Source organism: Manis javanica, chromosome 9 (genome assembly GCF_040802235.1).
Source record: "Manis javanica isolate MJ-LG chromosome 9, MJ_LKY, whole genome shotgun sequence".
Lineage (NCBI taxonomy): Eukaryota > Metazoa > Chordata > Mammalia > Pholidota > Manidae > Manis > Manis javanica.
The window spans coordinates 69924985-69942413 of record NC_133164.1 but is presented as its reverse complement, the minus strand read 5'-3'; the positions used below and the strand labels follow the sequence as shown (position 1 = coordinate 69942413).

General features: G+C 36.8%; 1 protein-coding gene across 6 annotated transcripts in view; it reads left to right on the top strand.

The window, feature by feature from the left end:
• Positions 1-17429, top strand: part of NOL4 (nucleolar protein 4) — a 383263-nt gene that overhangs the window by 75700 nt on the left and 290134 nt on the right. For 4 of the 6 annotated variants that reach the window (XM_073212740.1, XM_073212739.1, XM_073212741.1 and 1 more), the window contains exon 2: positions 1237-1386. In XM_073212740.1, coding sequence (XP_073068841.1) covers positions 1237-1386 — 150 coding nt within the window. Of the gene's footprint in view, positions 1-1236; positions 1387-2349; positions 2413-17429 lie in introns of those variants that run through there. The other 2 variants (XM_073212744.1, XM_073212743.1) reach the window with 2 other exon arrangements.

Here is a 17429-nt window from a genome sequence, read left to right as displayed (position 1 = left end):
GTAATCAGAAGTCAAACCATGGAAAAGCACTGTGCACTAGCTTCCAGTGTCACAGTGATCGCGGTTGGCTGGGACTCTGTTCAAAGAGGCTTTTGCCATTTGGCTCAATGGTTGCAAAATCATTTTGCTGCTCCATCACCCCTTGTGCTGCATTCCAGCAGCGGTAACTCTGCCCTGTCCCTTCAGGTCGTGCCTCGATGTCTGCATCAGAGCACTGTGTGTGCCTATGTGTGTTTGCAAGCAGGGAGCCCTCCCTGTAAGATTAATTTCTTGTTTCGTTCCAAACCCTTTTTCCTCTCTGTCATCTATGGGGACTTGTGGCTTTTTGCTGCACCTGGCTCTGCCAAGGCTTATGCCTGCTTGGACTCCTGCCCACCCCAAATTCTCTTTCTCTCAACAAGCTACTTCATCAAGAGGTGATGTCTTTATTCTCTGATCTCCAGTAGAACATTGCTTATGTTTTAGTCATGACCATCAGAATGGCAAGAACCACAATTCACCTAGTGTCCATTGTAGACTGACTGTTGGGCCGTACCCTTTACATACATCATCTCATCTAATTCTTAAAATTCTATTATCTCTGTTTTCCAGTTGAGAAAACAGAGCTTTGAGAAAACTGAAATTTAGAGAGGCTTAAGTGATTTGCACAAATACACATGTTCTGAGTGGAGGACCCAAAGTCCACACCTAGATAACCTCTAGCACTCACGCCTTTAATCTGCGGTCCCTTAGTCTAATAGTGACAAACAGGCGGTGCATTTTCCTTCCTAGATTATATGACTAAGAATTGAGATGCCATGCTTTTTCTCTTATTTCTCTACCAACTTCCAGTACCAGCAACTCAATAAATATTGATTAGATGAATGAACCAATATCTAGAATGAAATTAGTACAATGAAAAATTACTAGACCTTAAAACATATTTTAAAGTAATTTCAGAAAGTTATACCAATGGCTTCAAATACATCATTATGAAATTAAAAGATGGTATTTATAGGTATGCCAAATCATAAGCAAAATTATGCCAAACACCTTTTGTCATGTTTCTTAAGGTTCTATATATAAATAATGTATAAAATGATGGGATATTCCTTCATAATCTTTTGAAGTTTCCCATCTGGGTGATTTGGTTCAGTTTATCAAATGTTTTTGCTTGAATAACTTTTGTATATTAACTTTGTGTGTAAAATATACTTTCATTTAATAATTTTGTGCCTTCTTTGTTTTTGTTCCCAGGATGGTGTAGGGGTAGATGAAAAGCTCTCTTTGCGGCGGGTAGCTGTGGTTGAAGATTTCTTTGACATTATCTATTCGATGCACGTGGAAACAGGACCGAATGGAGAACAAATTCGGAAACATGCGGGACAAAAGAGAACTTACAAAGCAGTAAGTTAAGAAACAAAAAAGAAGGCATGGATTTTGAAATTTGAAATTGTATATGCTTGTTAAAAATTGGTTAAATAATTATAAATATTCTACCTTCAACATGAATTAGACCATGTCATGATCACAGCCATCATTTCAGCTGTTACTACTGATTATATTTTGGTCGTATGTTCATTAAGTCTGTTGCATATAATTTAAATCTTTCTCCAGCATTCTTATTTCATTTTTTTCTAATATGCATAAAATGTGGTAATCCCAGTCAAATGCCCATAAATGGGAAGGTGTATTTTTGTTGTATATTAAATATAATGTATATCAAATCATAATATAGGAATTATGGACTGAAACATATAACCTTTTGTACTACCACTATTGTCTTATTATTCCTTCCCCTTCAAATCATACTAATATGTTCAGGTATTTCCTATTTAATACTTACGCTCATGTGGAAAGGAAAATTTTATGTACTTTTCTTATGTCATTTTATATTAAATACATTTGCCTTGAAAGGGTATATGTTTCTTAATTTTCTGGATAGGGTATTAAAACATGTGTTATTTTCATACATGAATGCCCTCAAACATTTTAAAATAAAAATATATGATGTTTTATCATAAATTTTATGTAAAACAGATTTAATTAGCTGTTAGATATTGAAATATATATTGTTATAATGGAGTTTATTATTTCTAAAGTTTCTAGTTATACTTACAGTTTGATTTAGACACTTTAATCTAGCTTTTTATTTAATCAAGTATTTTATGAGATCAGCTTACTATAGATATTTCATCCTTTCTAGGAAAATTGAACAATAAATTATGCTTTTCCAGTATGAGCAAAGTGTACATCAGAAGTACTTTATCAGCAGTCAGAATAATATCCTTTCTTAGGATTTTTATTGAACTTCACTTTTGGCTGCTTTTATATGAACTGTTTCTCAGCTGTATTGATACATGTTATCAGTCTGGATCCATTTTTTTTTCAGATACAGAAAAATGTGTGAAATGCTCAAAGTTTCAAATACAGGTACATATGTTTGAAAATTAGCTACTGAGCATAATAAATAGCTTCTTTTCCATAACTATTTTTTGCTATATTCCCAGGGTCATATTGAATCTCTGTAGCTGCATAACAACCTCTAACACATGTTGTATTTCTCTCTCTATGGTTCTGTTTCTTGGCTGTTTCCAAATTGCATGGTCTGTAGTAGGCACTACTTACATGATTCTGCCACATAAACTTTATTATGACTTACTCTATCTTAGGAGACATTCTTATCATGACTAATGACAATGACCTAACTTCTTAAGATAATTTTACATGGACTAGTATCACTAAACATACTCATTTGCTTGTCTCCTAAGCCAGGGTTATATGTCTGGATATCAACAGGAAAAAATTATATATTGATCTACTAATATCACTAAGTCTGTACTCCTAGGAGAATTGAGTTTCATGAAATAGATACCGGCACTTGATAGGACTTTGTAAGGTAGGAATACATAAGTTCAGTTGCGTTCAAACAAACAAATAAAAAAAATAAGTGGCTTCATTGTCAATAGTAATGTGGCAGCCAAATTGGTTTGGGTTTAAAATGATTTAATCTTTGAAATGCATTTATTAGAGAACTTTAATTAAAATGGAAACATGACATAGACCCAAAACTCTCACCCTGTGTTTTCTTAAATGAAATGCAGGGAAACTGATCCATGGCCATTATGCATGTTAAACACTTCCAATAAATTGGTAAATGTGTTCCCAACAGGTATCATTTTGCATTAACATTATAAAGACATTTTCTGCATTTTAAGTTAAAGATACCAACTTTGAACATAGAAGTAGCACTGAAAACATCATCCATTCTCTCTTGGTAGTGTCCTGTTTGAATATCCTTCTGTTCCTCAAGTTTATTTTTAATATGCACATGTAAAGTATTTTCAGCTTTTCCTCCTATCATGAAGGTTCTTTTTGGCCTTCTGGTATCTCCTAATTGAGTCCTAATTAGGAAACATTTCTATTTTATAGAGCAATAATACATCACAGAAAAAAGCCTGCTGTAATGACAGCAAAACTGGGCACTTGGCTCTACAATGAGTTTAGGTCTAATGTCAAAAATTAATGTAAATGTTCACTTAATGGGGAATAAACTGACTTGAATTTGAAATGGCATGGCTGAGTGCCATTCTGGCCCTAGATTGCTGGATCAGAGTTTAGTTCCCCACTAATGCTAGGAATTGGCAAGTCCTTGCTAGAGTTAGTTACCTGGATAGCTTCTGAAATTCTAATGGTTCCCACTAAGTGTAAGACTTTCTTCTAACACGTTAGACATAGAAAACGCATGGTTACGTTTACTGACCTTTTTTTCCCCTTTTCCTCTATAGCCAAGAAACCATACTTATACAACTAATCATTAAAGTGTGTCATACTGTCTTAATAATATTATCAATAGATTTAGTGGTCATTTTATTTACTTTGCCTTTTTTGCAAATCTTTCTCTGTTTTCACTCTGCAGGAAATGGTGGTTCTTTAATACTGGATTAACGTTTGAATGCTATTTGTTTTTACCTCTCTGCAGTATGTCATTCCTTGAAATATCTAGGCATCCTACAACTTAAATTTTATCACAATCTGATCTGACTATAGCAAAATTGGAGGGTATATATTCTATTACTCATGAGCTTTTAAAAAAAATCCACACAAAATGACACATTTTAGGAATATGTAAAGGCTAGCATAATTATTTTTTTCAGTCATTGAAGTGTACTGTCTTTTTTCCCCCTGGATTTCTCTCTGTCAATATATTAACTGGGGCTGTGCACTGAATGTTTCCTTCGGTATATTTGACTATATTGTCAACTCTTGATTACCTACATCAACAGAGTGGAGAGGAACTTACATTTGAACTTGAAATTTATCTTTGTATTGCAAATTGAATGCAGGTGTGCTTAGCAATTTAGAAAGTCACTTTAAAGTTAATGATGTGACATTGTAAGAAACCAACATGAGATGCTGTCTTGTCTTCATGTCCTTAATTCTTATCAACTTTGGCCAGAACTCCACCTCTAGGGCACATGTCACTCTCCTCCAGCTGTCTTTTATCACAGGCTAAGCACAGCTACCTTTCTAGAAACATTTCTTAAGTTAGGGTTCAATTAGGATATTAAGTTTCTATGCTTTTTCTTGCTACCTGTGAAATAAGAGTGACTGGTGGGCATCCAGTAACTAAGGGGAAAACTGTTCCCAACAGAGTGCAGTTGGCATAGATTTGTGTGTGTACACACACACATGCACAACTTGTAGTGTGATACAGTAAGCTTATATGTGCTGTTCACAGACATAGCTGACAATAATTATGTTCAGTTAATTCAGAGTGGAAAGCATATGCTATAGCTAAATAAAATAAACCAGAAGCTAGAAAAACTCAGTTTCAGATTTCAAATCCGGCCTTTCCTATCTGTGTCATTTTAGCAAATTATTTACTTTCTTCTCATCCTATTTAAAGGGAGTAATGATGTGCATGGTGGGGTCAAGTAAGTGAGTTAATATGCAAAATGTGCTTAGCATATTGTAAACTTTCTTGCTTTTTAAACTCACATCCCCACGGCTTACTTATTTTATGACTGTAAGTTTGTATCTCTTGACCCTCTTCACCCATTTCACCTATGCTTCAAACCCCTTCTCCTCTGGCAGCCACCATTCTGCTCTCTGTATCTATGATGTTTTGTTTTTTCATTTGTTTCATTTCTAAGGTTCTACATGTAAGTGAAATCATACGGTGTTTTTCTTTCTCTGATGTATTTTATTTAACATAATTCCCTTAAGGTCCACCCATGTTGTTGCAAATGGGAAGATTTCATTATTTTTCATGACTGAGTAGTATTCCATGATATATATATAAATCCCATCTTTATCCATTCATCCATTATGGATGCTAAATTGTTTTCCATAATTTTTTTCCAATGTTTTAGCTATTATAAATAATGCCATGATGAACATGTATCTTTTTGTAATGGCCATGATATGAGATGTGAGGTGAGATCTCATGGTTTTGTTTTGCATTTTCCTGATGATTAGCACTATCACAAATCTTTTCATAGGCCTGTATATCTTCTTTGGAAAACATGTCTGACCAGATCCTCTGCCCATTGTTCAATCAGATTGTTGCTTTTGCTCTCATGTTTTATGAGTTCTTATATATTTTGTATTTTAACCCCTTATCTGATATATCATTTACAACTATTTTCTCCCATTCACCAGGTGATCTTTCATTTTTTTGATATTTTTCTTTGCTGTGAAGAGCTTTTAACTTTGATGTTGTCTCATTAATTTATTTTTGCTTTTGTTGCCTTTGCGTTTGGAATCAGATCCAAACTCATCCCCCAGACCCATGTCACAGAGCCCACTGCCCAGACTTTGTTCTAGGAGCTTTGTTGTTTCAAGTTTTACATTCAACTTCAGTCAGTTTTGAGCTAGTTTTGTGTGTGGTGTAACACAGTGGTCTAATTTCATTCTTTTGCATATGGCTGTTTACTTTTCCCAACACCGTTTATCAAAGAGATTCATTTCCCCATGGCCTATTCTTGACTCATTTGTCATAAATTATCTGTTCATTTATGTGTGGGTTTATTTTTGGGCACTCTATTCTGTTACACTGATCTGTGTACCTGCTTTTCTGCCAATATCATACTGTTTTGATTACTAAAGATTTGTAATATAGTTTGAAGTCAGGGAGCATGGTGCCTCCGGCTTTGTTCTTTCTCAAGACTGCTGTGCCTATTCAGGGTCTCTTTGTGGTTCCATACAAGTTTTAGGATTGTTTTTATTTCTGTGAAAAGTACTGGAATTTTGATAGGGTTTACTTTGAATCTATAAATTGTTTGGAGTAAAATGGATATTTTATCAATATTAATTCTCCCAGTCCTTGAGCATGGAATATATCTCCATTTCTTTGTGTCTTCCTCAGTTTCTTTCATCAGTGAGTTATAGTTTTTGCTTTACAGGTCTTTGATCTCATTTATTAAATTTATTCCTGGTTCTTTTGTTCTTTTTGATGCCACTGTAGGTGGGGTTGTTTTTTAAATTTCCCTTTCTGATACTTCATTGTTAGTGTATGGACATACAACGAAATTTGTATATTGATTTTGTACATTTCTACTTTACTGAATCTTTTTATTCTAACAGGTGTTTGGTGGAGTCAGGGATTTTCTATATATAAAATCATGTCATCCACAGACGGTGACAGCTTTACTTCTTCTTTTCCAAACTGGATGATTCCCCTTTACTTCTCTCCCTCCTTCTCCCTCCCTCTTTCTCTCTCTCTCTTCATCTCCCCCTTTCACTCTCCCTTTCCTTCTCTCCCTCCCTTCTTCCCCTTCTCCATCCTCTTTTCCCTCCCATCCCCTACCCACCCCCCCTCTCTCCTTTTTTGGGCCTAATTGGACTTCTAATACTGTGTTAAAGAAAAGTGGGGAGAAGGGGCATTTCTGTTTTATACCTGATCTTATAGAAAAAACTTTCAGCTTCTCATTGTTGAGAACGGGTTAGCTGTGTGCTTGTCACATATGGTCTTCATTATATGAAGTACAATCCCTCCATACCCACTTTGTTGAGAATTGTTATGGATATTGAATTTTGTCATTCAACATCTTTTGAAATGATTATGTGATTTTTAACATTCATTTTGTTAATGTTATGTATATTACGTTGATTGACTTGTGGGTGTCGAACCATCCTTGCATTCCTGGAATAAAATCTACTTGATCATGTGTATGATCTTTTTAATGAATCTAGTTTGCTATTTTTGTTGAACCTTTTCCACCTGTGTTCATCAGGTATACTGACCTATAATTTTCTTCTTTTGTTATGTCTTTCTCTTGTTTTGATGTCAGGGTAATGCCTGCCTCCTAAAATGAGTTTGGAGCTTTCCCTCTTCTTCAATTTTTGGAAGAGTTTGAGAAGGATAGGTATTAAGTCTTCTTTGAATGTTTGGTAGAATTCACCTGTGAAGCCATCTAGTATTGAACTTCTATCTGTTGGATGATATTTGATTACTGATTTATTCTCCTTACTAATAATTACTCTATTCAGATTTTCTGTTTCTTCCTGATTCAGTCTTGAAAGATAATGTGTTTCTAGGAATTTATCCATTTCTTCTAGGTTGTCCAATTTGTTGGAGTATAACTGTTCACAGTAATATAATCCTTTGTATTTCTGTGGTATCAGTGGTAACTTTCTTTTTCATTCATTTCTGATTTTATTTGAACATTCTCTTTTTTTTTAGTCTACTTAAAGGTTTGTCAAATTTGTTCATCTTTTCAAAGATTCAGCTTTTAGTTTCATTGATTCATTGATCTTTTGTATTCTTTTTAGCCTCTCTGTCATATATTTCTGCTCTGTTCTTTATTATTTCCATCCTTCTACTAATTTTTGGCATCCTCTGTTCTTTTTCTAGTTCCTTTAGGTGTAAAGTTAAATAGTTTGAGATTTTTCTTGAGGTAAGAAAAATTTCTTGAGATAATGATTAGCCTATATTGCAAAGAATTTCTTAGAGCTTATTTTGCTGTATCCTATAGGCTTTGGTGTGTTATATTTCCATTTCCATTTGTCTCTAGCTATTTTTTATTTCTCCTTTGATTTATTTTTTGCCCTAACGGTTGTTCAGTAGCATTTGTTTAGCTTCCACATGTCTTCATTTTTCCGGTTTTCTTCCTGTAATTGATTTCAAGTTTCATACAATTATGGTCAGAAAAGATGCTTGATATGATTTTAGTCTTTTTAAATTTATGGAGACTTGTTTTTGGCCTAATATGTGATCTGTTCTTGAGAATACTCCAAGTGCACTTGAGAAGAATGTATATTCTGGTGCTTTTGAATGGAATATTTTGCATATTAAGTCCATCTAGTCTAATGTGTTAAGTCCAATATTTCCTTATTGCCTGGATGATCTAGCCATTGGTATAAATAGAGTGTTAAATTCCCCTATTATTACTGTGTTGCTATCAATTTCTCCCTTTAGGTCTGTTAATATGTTTTATATTAATATATAATATATATGTTTAACATAATACATATATTTAATATGTTTTTTTGTTATCATTAATTTACAATTACATGAAGAACATTATGTTTACTAGGCTCCCCCCTTCACCAGGTCCCCCAGACAAACCCCATTACAGTCACTGTCCATCAGTGTGGTAAGATGTTGTAGAATCATTACTTGTCTTCTCTGTGTTGCACAACCCTCCCTATGCCCCCACCTCCATATTATACATGCTAATCGTAATGCCCCCTTTCTTCTTCCCTGCCCTTATCCCTCCCTACCCTTCCATTCTCCCCAGTCCCTTTCCCTTTAGTAACTGTTAGTACATTCTTGGGTTCTGTGATTCTGCTGCTGTTTTGTTTCTTCTGTTTTTCTTTGTTCTTATACTCCACATATGACTGAAATCATTTGGTACTTGTCTTTCTCTGCCTGGATTATTTCACTGAGCATAATACCCTCTAGCTCCATCCATGTTGTTGCAAATTGTAGGATATTTTCTTCTAGTGGCTGAATAATATTCCATTGTGTATATGTACCACATCTTCTTTATGCATTCATCTACTGATGGACACTTAGGTTGCTTCCATTTCTTGGCTATTGTAAATAGTGCTTCACTAAACGTAGGGGTGCATCTGTCTTTTTCAAACTGGGCTGCTGCATTCTTAGGGTAAATTCCTATAAGTGGAATTCCTAGGTCAAATCGTATGTTTATTTTGAGCATTTTGAGGAACCTCCATACTGCTTTCCACAAGGGTTGAACTAATTTACATTTCCACCAGCAGTGTAGGAGGGTTCCCCTTTCTCCACAACCTTGCCAACATTTGTTGTTGTTTGTCTTTTGGCTGGTGGCTATCCTTGCTGGTGTGAGGTGATAACTCATTGTGGTTTTAATTTGCATTTCTCTGATAACTAGCGATGTGGAACATCTTTTCATGTGTGTGTTGACCATCTGAATTTCTTCTTTGGAGAACTGTCTGTTCAGCTCCTCTGCCCATTTTTTAATTGGATTATATGCTTTTTGTTTGTTGAGGTGCATGAGCTCTTTATATATTTTGGATGTCAAGCCTTTATCGGATCTGTCATTTACAAATATATTCTCCCATATTGTAGGGTACCTTTTTGTTCTATTGATGGTGTCCTTTGCTGTACAGAAGCTTTTCAGCTTGATATAGTCCCACTTGTTCATTCTTTTGTTTTCCTTGCCTGGGGAGATATGTTCATGAAGAAGTCACTAATGTTTATGTCTAAGAGATTTTTCCCTATGTTTTTTTCTAAGAGTTTTATGGTTTCATGAATTACATTCAGGTCTTTAATCCATTTTGAATTACTTTTGTGTATGGGGTTAGACAATGATCTAGTTTCATTCTCTTACAAGTAGCTGTCCAGTTTTGCCAGCACCATCTGTTGAAGAGGCTGTCATTTCCCCATTGTATGACCATGGCTCCTTTATCATATATTAATTGACCATATATGTTTGGGTTAATGTCTGGAGTTTCTAATCTGTTCCTCTGGTCTGTGGGTCTGTTCTTGTGCCAGTACCAAATTGTCTTGATTACTATGGCTTTGTAGTAAAGCTTGAAGTTGGGGAGTGAAATCCCCCCCCCCCCCACTTTATTCTTCTTTCTCAGGATTGCTTTGGCTATTCGGAGTCCTTGGTGTTTCCATATGAATTTTTGAAGTATTTGTTCCAGTTCGTTGAAAAATGTTATTGGTAATTTGATAGGAATTGCATCAAATCTGTATATTGCTTTGGGCAGGATGGCCATTTTGACGATATTAATTCTTCCTAGCCAGGAGCATGGGATGAGTTTCCATTTGTTAATGTCCTTTTTAATTTCTCTTAAGAGTATCTTATAGTTTTCAGGGTATATGTCTTTCACATCTTTGGTTAGGTTTATTCCTAGGTATTTTATTCTTTTTGATGCAATTGTGAATGGAATTGTTTTCCTGATTTCTCATTCTATTGGTTCATTGTTAGTGTATAGGAAAGCCACAGATTTCTGTGTGTTAATTTTGTATCCTGCAACTTTGCTCTATTCCAATATCAGTTCTAGACTCCACTGGAGTGGAGTCTTTTGGTTTTTTTTATGTACAATATCATGTCATCTGCAAATAGTGACACTTTAACTTCTTCTTTACCAATCTGGATGTCTTATATTTCTTTGTTTTGTCTGATAGCCATGGCTAGGACCTCCAATAATATGTTGAATTTCAGTGGGGAGAATGGGCTTCCCTGTCTTGTTCCCGATCTTAGAGGAAAAGCTTTCAGCTTCTCGCTGTTCAGTATGATGTTGGCTGTGGGTTTATCATATTTGGCCTTTATTATGTTGAGGTACTTGCCCTGTATACCCATTTTGCTGAGAGTTTTTATCATGAATGGATGTTGAATTTTGTCAAATGCTTTTTCAGCATCTATGGAGAAGATCATGTGGTTTTTGTCCTTTTTGTTGATGTGGTGGATGATGTTGATGGATTTTCGAATGTTGTACCATCCTTGCATCCCTGGAATGAATCCCACTTGTTTGTGGTGTATGATCCTTTTGATATGTTTTTGAATTTGGTTTGCTAATATTTTGTTGAGTATTTTTGCATCTATGTTCATCAGGGATATTGGTCTGTAGTTTTCTTTTTTGGTGGGGTCTTTGCCTGGTTTTGGTGTTAGGGTGATGTTGGCTTCATAGAATGAGTTTGGGAGTATTCCCTCCTCTTCTATTTTTTGGAAAACTTTAAGGAGAATGGGTATTATGTCTTCCCTGTATGTCTGATAAAATTCCGAGGTAAATCCATCTGGCCCAGGGATTTTGTTCTTTGGTAGTTTTTTGACTACTGCTTCAATTTCATTGCTAGTATTTGGTCTGTTTAGAGTTTCTGTTTCTTTCTGGGTCAGTCTTGGAAGGTTGTATTTTTCTAGGAAGTTGTCCATTTCTCTTAGATTTCTCAGCTTGTTAGCATATAGATTTTCATAGTAGTCTTTAATAATTCTTTGAATTTCTGTGGAGTCTGTCGTTATTTTTCCATTCTCGTTTCTGACTCTTTTGATGTGTGTTGATTCTCTTTTCTCTTAATGAGTTTGGCTAGAGGCTTATCCATTTTGTTTATTTTCTCAAAGAACCAGCTCTTGGTTTCATTGATTTTTTTCTATTGTTTTATTCTTCTCAATTTTATTTATTTCTTCTCTGATCTTTATTATGTTCCCCCTTCTGCTGACTATAGGCCTCATTTGTTCTTCTTTTTCCAGTTTCGTTAGACTATTTATTCAACTGTGACATTAGACTATTCATTTGGGATTGTTCTTCTTTCTTTAAGTATGCCTGGATTGCTATATACTTTCCTCTTAAGACTGCTTTTGCTGCGTCCCACAGAAGTTCGGGCTTTGTGTTGTTGTTGTCATTTGTTTCCATATATTCCTTTATCTCTATTTTAATTTGTTCATTGATCCATTGGTTATTTAGGAGCATGTTGTTAAGCCTACATGTGTTTGTCAGCCTTTTTGTTTTCTTTGTAGAATTTATTTCTAGTTTTATACCTTTGTGGTCTGAAAAGTTGGTTGGTAGAGTTTCAGTTTTTTGGATTTTACTGAGGCTCTTTTTGTGGCCTAGTATGTGGTCTATTCTGGAGAATGTGCCATGTACACTTGAGAAGAATGTGTATCCTGTTGCTTTTGGATGTAGAGTTCTATAGATGTCTATTAGGTTCATCTGTTCTAGTGTGTTGTTCAGTGCCTCTGTGTCCTTACTTATTTTCTGTCTGGTGGATCTATCCTTTGGAGTGAGTGGCATGTTGAAGTCTCCTAAAATGAATGCATTGCATTCTATTTCCTCCTTTAGTTCTGTTCGTATTTGTTTCAGATATGCTGGTGCTCTTGTGTTGGGTGCATATATATTTATAATGGTTATATCCTCTTGTTGGACAGAGCCCTTTATCATTATGTAATGTCCTTCTTTATCTCTTGTTACTTTCTTCGTTTTGAAGTCTATTTTTTCTGATATTAGTACTTTAACACCTGCTTTTTTCTCCCTGTTGTTTGCATGAAATATCTTTTTCCATCCCTTACTTTTAGTCTGTGCATGTCTTTGGGTTTGCGGTGAGTTTCTTGTAAGCAGCATATAGATGGGTCTTGCTTTTTTATCCATTCTATTACTCTGTGTCTTTTGATGGGTATATTCAGTCCATTTTCATTTAGGGTGACTATTGAAAGATATGTACTTACTACCATGCAGGCTTTAAATTCGTGGTAACCAAATGTTCAAGGTTATCTTCTTTAGTATCTTACTGTCTAGCTAAACTTGCTTATTGAGCTATTAGAAACACTATCTGGTGATTCTTTATTCCTCTCCCTTCTTATTCCTCCTCCTCCTCCATTCTTTATATGTTGGTTATTTTATTCTGTGCTCTTTTGTGTTTCATTGAACTGCTTTTTTGGGTAGTTGATTTTATTTTTTGCCTTTAGTTAGTATTTGGTTGGTCTGCTTCCTTTGCTGTGATTTTTTTTTTTCTGGTGACATCTATTTAGTCTTAAGAGTGCTCCCATCTAGAGCAGTCCCTCTAAAATACCCTGTAGAGGTGGTTTGTGGGAAGTAAATTCCCTCAACTTTTGCTTGTCTAGGAATTGTTTAATCCCTCCTTCATATTTAAATGATAATCATGCTGTGTACATTATTCTTGGTTCAATGCCCTTCTGTTTCATTGCATTAAAGATATCATGCCATTCTCTTCTGGCCTGTAAGGTTTCTGTTGAGAAGTCTGATGATAGCCTGATGGGTTTTCCTTTGTAGGTGACCTTTTTCCTCTCTCTAGCTCCCTTTAAAACTCTGTCCTTGTCCTTGATCTTTGCCATTTTAATTATGTGTCTTGGTATTGTCCTTCTTGGGTCCCTTCTGTTGGGAGTTCTATGTACTTCTGTGGTCTGATCGATTATTTCCTCCTCCAGTTTGGGAAAGTTTTCAGTAATTATTTCTTCAAAGACACTTTCTATCCCTTTGTCTCTCTCTTCTTCTTGTACCCGTATAATGTGGATATTGTTCCTTTTGGATTGGTCACACAGTTTTGTTAATATTGTTTCATTCCTTGAGATCCTTTTATCTCTCTGCGTCAGCTTCTATGCATTCCTCTTCTCTGGTTTCTATTCCATCAATGGCCTCTTGCATCTTATCCATTCTGCTTATAAATCATTCCAGAGATTGTTTCATTTCTGTAATCTTCCTCTGGACATCATCCCTCAGCTCTTGCATATTTCTCTGCATCTCTGTCAGCATGGTTATGACCTTTATTTTGAATTCTTTTTCAAGAAGATTGGTTAGCTCTATCTCCTTCTCAGGGGTTGACTCTGTGATTTTGGTCTGTATCAAATTCTTCTGTCTTTTCATGGTGATAGAGGTAATTGTGCAGAGCTGGTGCTTGTTGGCTGGGAAAATGTCTCTTCTTGCTGGTTTGTGGCCTTCTTCTCCTGGGAAAACGGCGACCCCTAGTGGCTTGTGCTGGGCAGCTGCACGCAGATGGGTCTCTGATTCTTACACTGGCTGTTGTGGAGTTTGGGTCCGTGGTTGCTGTGGGTGTGGCCAGCCTCAGGCTGCTGCTCCGATGTAACAGAGTCGTGTCGGAGGGGAAATGGCCAGAATGCTGTTTATCTCTGTGAGGACCCTCCAAGGTGCTCTGCTGCCCAGTGAGTTAGGGCGCCTGGAGTTCCCTGGGATTCCTAGCTACTGGGCTAAGTGTCCCGGGACGCTTCCGTCTAGCTGTGGGGTCACTGTCCCTTTAAGACTTTTAAAAAGCACTCTCTTTTCTTTGTCCCATGGGTGCCGGCTGCGGGGACCTCCTCACATGTCCTACTGTCCTGTTTCCCTAGTTTCCAGCACCCCACGCACTGTGTGTATATGCTCTGGTGTGGATGGCTAGGGCTGGCTGTTTAGCAGGCCTGGGCTCCCTCGCCCTCCCCGCTCTGACTCCTCTCCCCATGCCAGGAGCTGGGGTGAGGGGCGCTTGGGTCCCGCTGGGCTGCGGCTTGTGTCTTACCCCCTTGGTGAGGAGCTGGGTTCTCACAGGTGTGGATGTAGCCTGGCTGTTGTCCTGTGTCTTCTGGCCTCTCTTTTATGAAGAGTTATATTTGTTGTATTTTCAAAAATGTATATGGTTTTGGGAGGAGATTTCTGCCCATATTCAATATGTTTTATATTTTGGTGCTCCTATGTTGGGTGTGTAGATATTTACAAATATTATGTATATTCTTGTTGGAATTATCCCTTTATTATTATGCAACACCCCTCTTTGTCTTTTATTACTGTCTTTGTTTTATAGTCTGTTCTGGGTATAGCTCCTTTCTGTCACCATTTGCATGGAATTCCATCCCATCACTTTTAGTCTGTCATCTGAAGAGTCTCTTATAGACAGTTCATGGATGAGGTTATTATTTTTTTAATCCAGTAAGCCACTCTGTGTCTTTTGTTTGGGGAATTTAGTTCATTTACATTTAAGATAAGTAATGATTAGTATGTACTTATTGCCATTTGTTCATTGTTTTCTGGCTGTTTTGTAGTTCCTCTCTATTCCTTTCTTCTTCTCTTGCTGTCTTCCCTTATGGTTTCATGACTTTCTTTTGCATTATATTTATGTACACAATCTCTCATTTTCTTTTGTGTATCTAGTATAGGTGTTTGCTGTATAGTGACTGTGTGAAATCCACATATAACAGTCTATGTATATATCAACCTATTTTAAGTTGACAGCAACTTAAATTTGAACTTATTCCAAAATTCTACATTTTTATTCCCTCCTCCATGTTTTATCACATTTTACATATTTTAGTTTTATGTACCCCTTAATTAATTACTGTAGTTTTAATTGATTGCATTATTTTTTCTCTTAACCTTCCTACTAGCTTTATAAATGATGAATCCACTGCCTTCAATACACATACACCAGTGATATTTTTACTTTCAGACATTTTCTTGTTATTAATTAGATATAAATGTTGAATATCCCTGTGCTTCATATTGCCTGATAGGCCTGTTAAGCTATCTTCACTTTTTAAAATCCTTCTTCCCTGTTGCTGCTCCCTCTGGGTGAGTTCCTTTGCTCCGTCTTTCAGCTCACTGATCTGTTCTGCTGCTTCTCTCTGCTGCTGGACCCTTCTAATGTGTGCTTCAGTCCCGTCATTGTTTTCTTCAGCTTTGTGACTTTGGTGTCGTACCTTCTCCCTCTCTGTTGAAATTTTCACTATGTTCATTCTTCTCCCAAATTTAGTGAGTGTATAACCATTACTTTGAATTCTGTCAGGTAAATTACTTCCACACATTTTGTGAAGGTCTTTTTCTGAGGCTTTATCTTGTTCTTAAGTTTGGAATACATTCCTGTTTCTTCATTTTGCCTGACTCTCTGATGGTATTTCTGTGTATTAGCTGAAACAGCTACTTCTGTCTTGAAGGAGTGGCCTTGTGTAGGTATGAACCTTATCATCAATCTTGCCCTAACTGTAAATTGTCTCTGGAACCCTTGTGATTTTCTAAGCAGGCTGCTTTATTCTTGATAGACAGGTCCGTGCTGTTGAGGGTTGGCTAAGGCCTGTCAGTGCTCCAAGGGGTGGTCCTCACATGTTCCTAGTTTCAGGCTGGTTAGAAGCCAAGCCCTCAGGCAGCATCTTTTAAAATATGCAAATATATACTGTCCTGTGGGGCTGTGACCATGAACCCTGCTGGTCTTTGGACTAGGAGCTCTGGAGGTGTCCCCTGGGTGACAGATGATTGTATAAGTTCCTTTCTGGGAAGGATCATTGAGCTGTAGCAAAGCCAGTGGAATGAGCAAGGATGTTGTCTCTCTGCTCATGTTCCTCAAGAGTGCCTCCATGGCCTCTAGATGTGTAGCAAACCTGAAGCCCGTCCCTCAGGCTGAAGCTGCAGGTCAAGTGAATAGGGCTTTTCACACGAAGACATTGGGCTGTTTCAGTCTGCTGTCTGTGCAGTGTCATGGGGGTGGTGGGCTGCCAAGAGCTGTCTTTCCGGTTGGTACAGTCCAGTGGAACCCAGGTGCACAAGCCCCTTTGGCCACTAGAGCCAGGCAATCAAAGGGTTTCCACTGCATGGATTGCACATGCCTGCCAGCTTCAGCAGGGCAGCAGAAAATCTCTTGATGGCATGTGTCCACCCACATTAGGGAGAGACGGCAAAGGGAGAGATCAAAGTAGCCAGTATTCGTACTGGTGAGGTTGGTGAGAATTTAAATTATTTTATTTGCTTCTTCCAGAGTTTAAGTCTATTAAATTAATTTCAAATTAATTTTCTGAAAAAATTAGAAACTGGCTTTCTCTAAAGAATTTATGAGTTGAATATTCCCTTCCAGGAATATGCTGTGGGAAAATCGTATTTCATGTAGAATTTCTGTGTTCCTACTCTGAAAATTAAAAAGGAAAATCTTTCTTCTATGTGATCTAGAACACTTAACCTTGAAACTTCAGTTAGTATCATCTCTGTCCTGTTCTTTTCATAAATATAGGTTCAGCATCTCTACTACACTGGTTTTTACTAGGTTGTTATTTAAAAACTCACAGAGTTCTTGACAACTTAGAAGACTAATAAGCAAAATTTGCAGCCACTATGTTTTAAAAGAGAGCTGAAATTCAAGACTTTCAAACAATTCATTTAGCCTCTTTTTGGCTTCGTCTACAGTTTACTCACAAATAAAATGAGGAGGCCGTATTTCAGTTTTCTTCAGACTCTGAAGGAGCAACACCAGTGATAATGGTGTGCATGGGGCCACTGCTGTGCTTGGGGACACAATGAGGGCAGAACCACAGGGAGTAAGCTGGTTGGTGCCAGAAATGTGCAAACATGGGGAACGTGTCCTGCCTTATGAAAGCAGATTGGCATAGCTACTTTTAAGCATGTTTAAGCAAAAGCTGGTAAGCATGGCACAGAAATAGAACATTTTGGCTCCATTACTATCTACAGTCTCCTGTAAATCATGATAATGATGATGATAACAATAATGAAGAGGATCTGTAGTCATTGGGTTT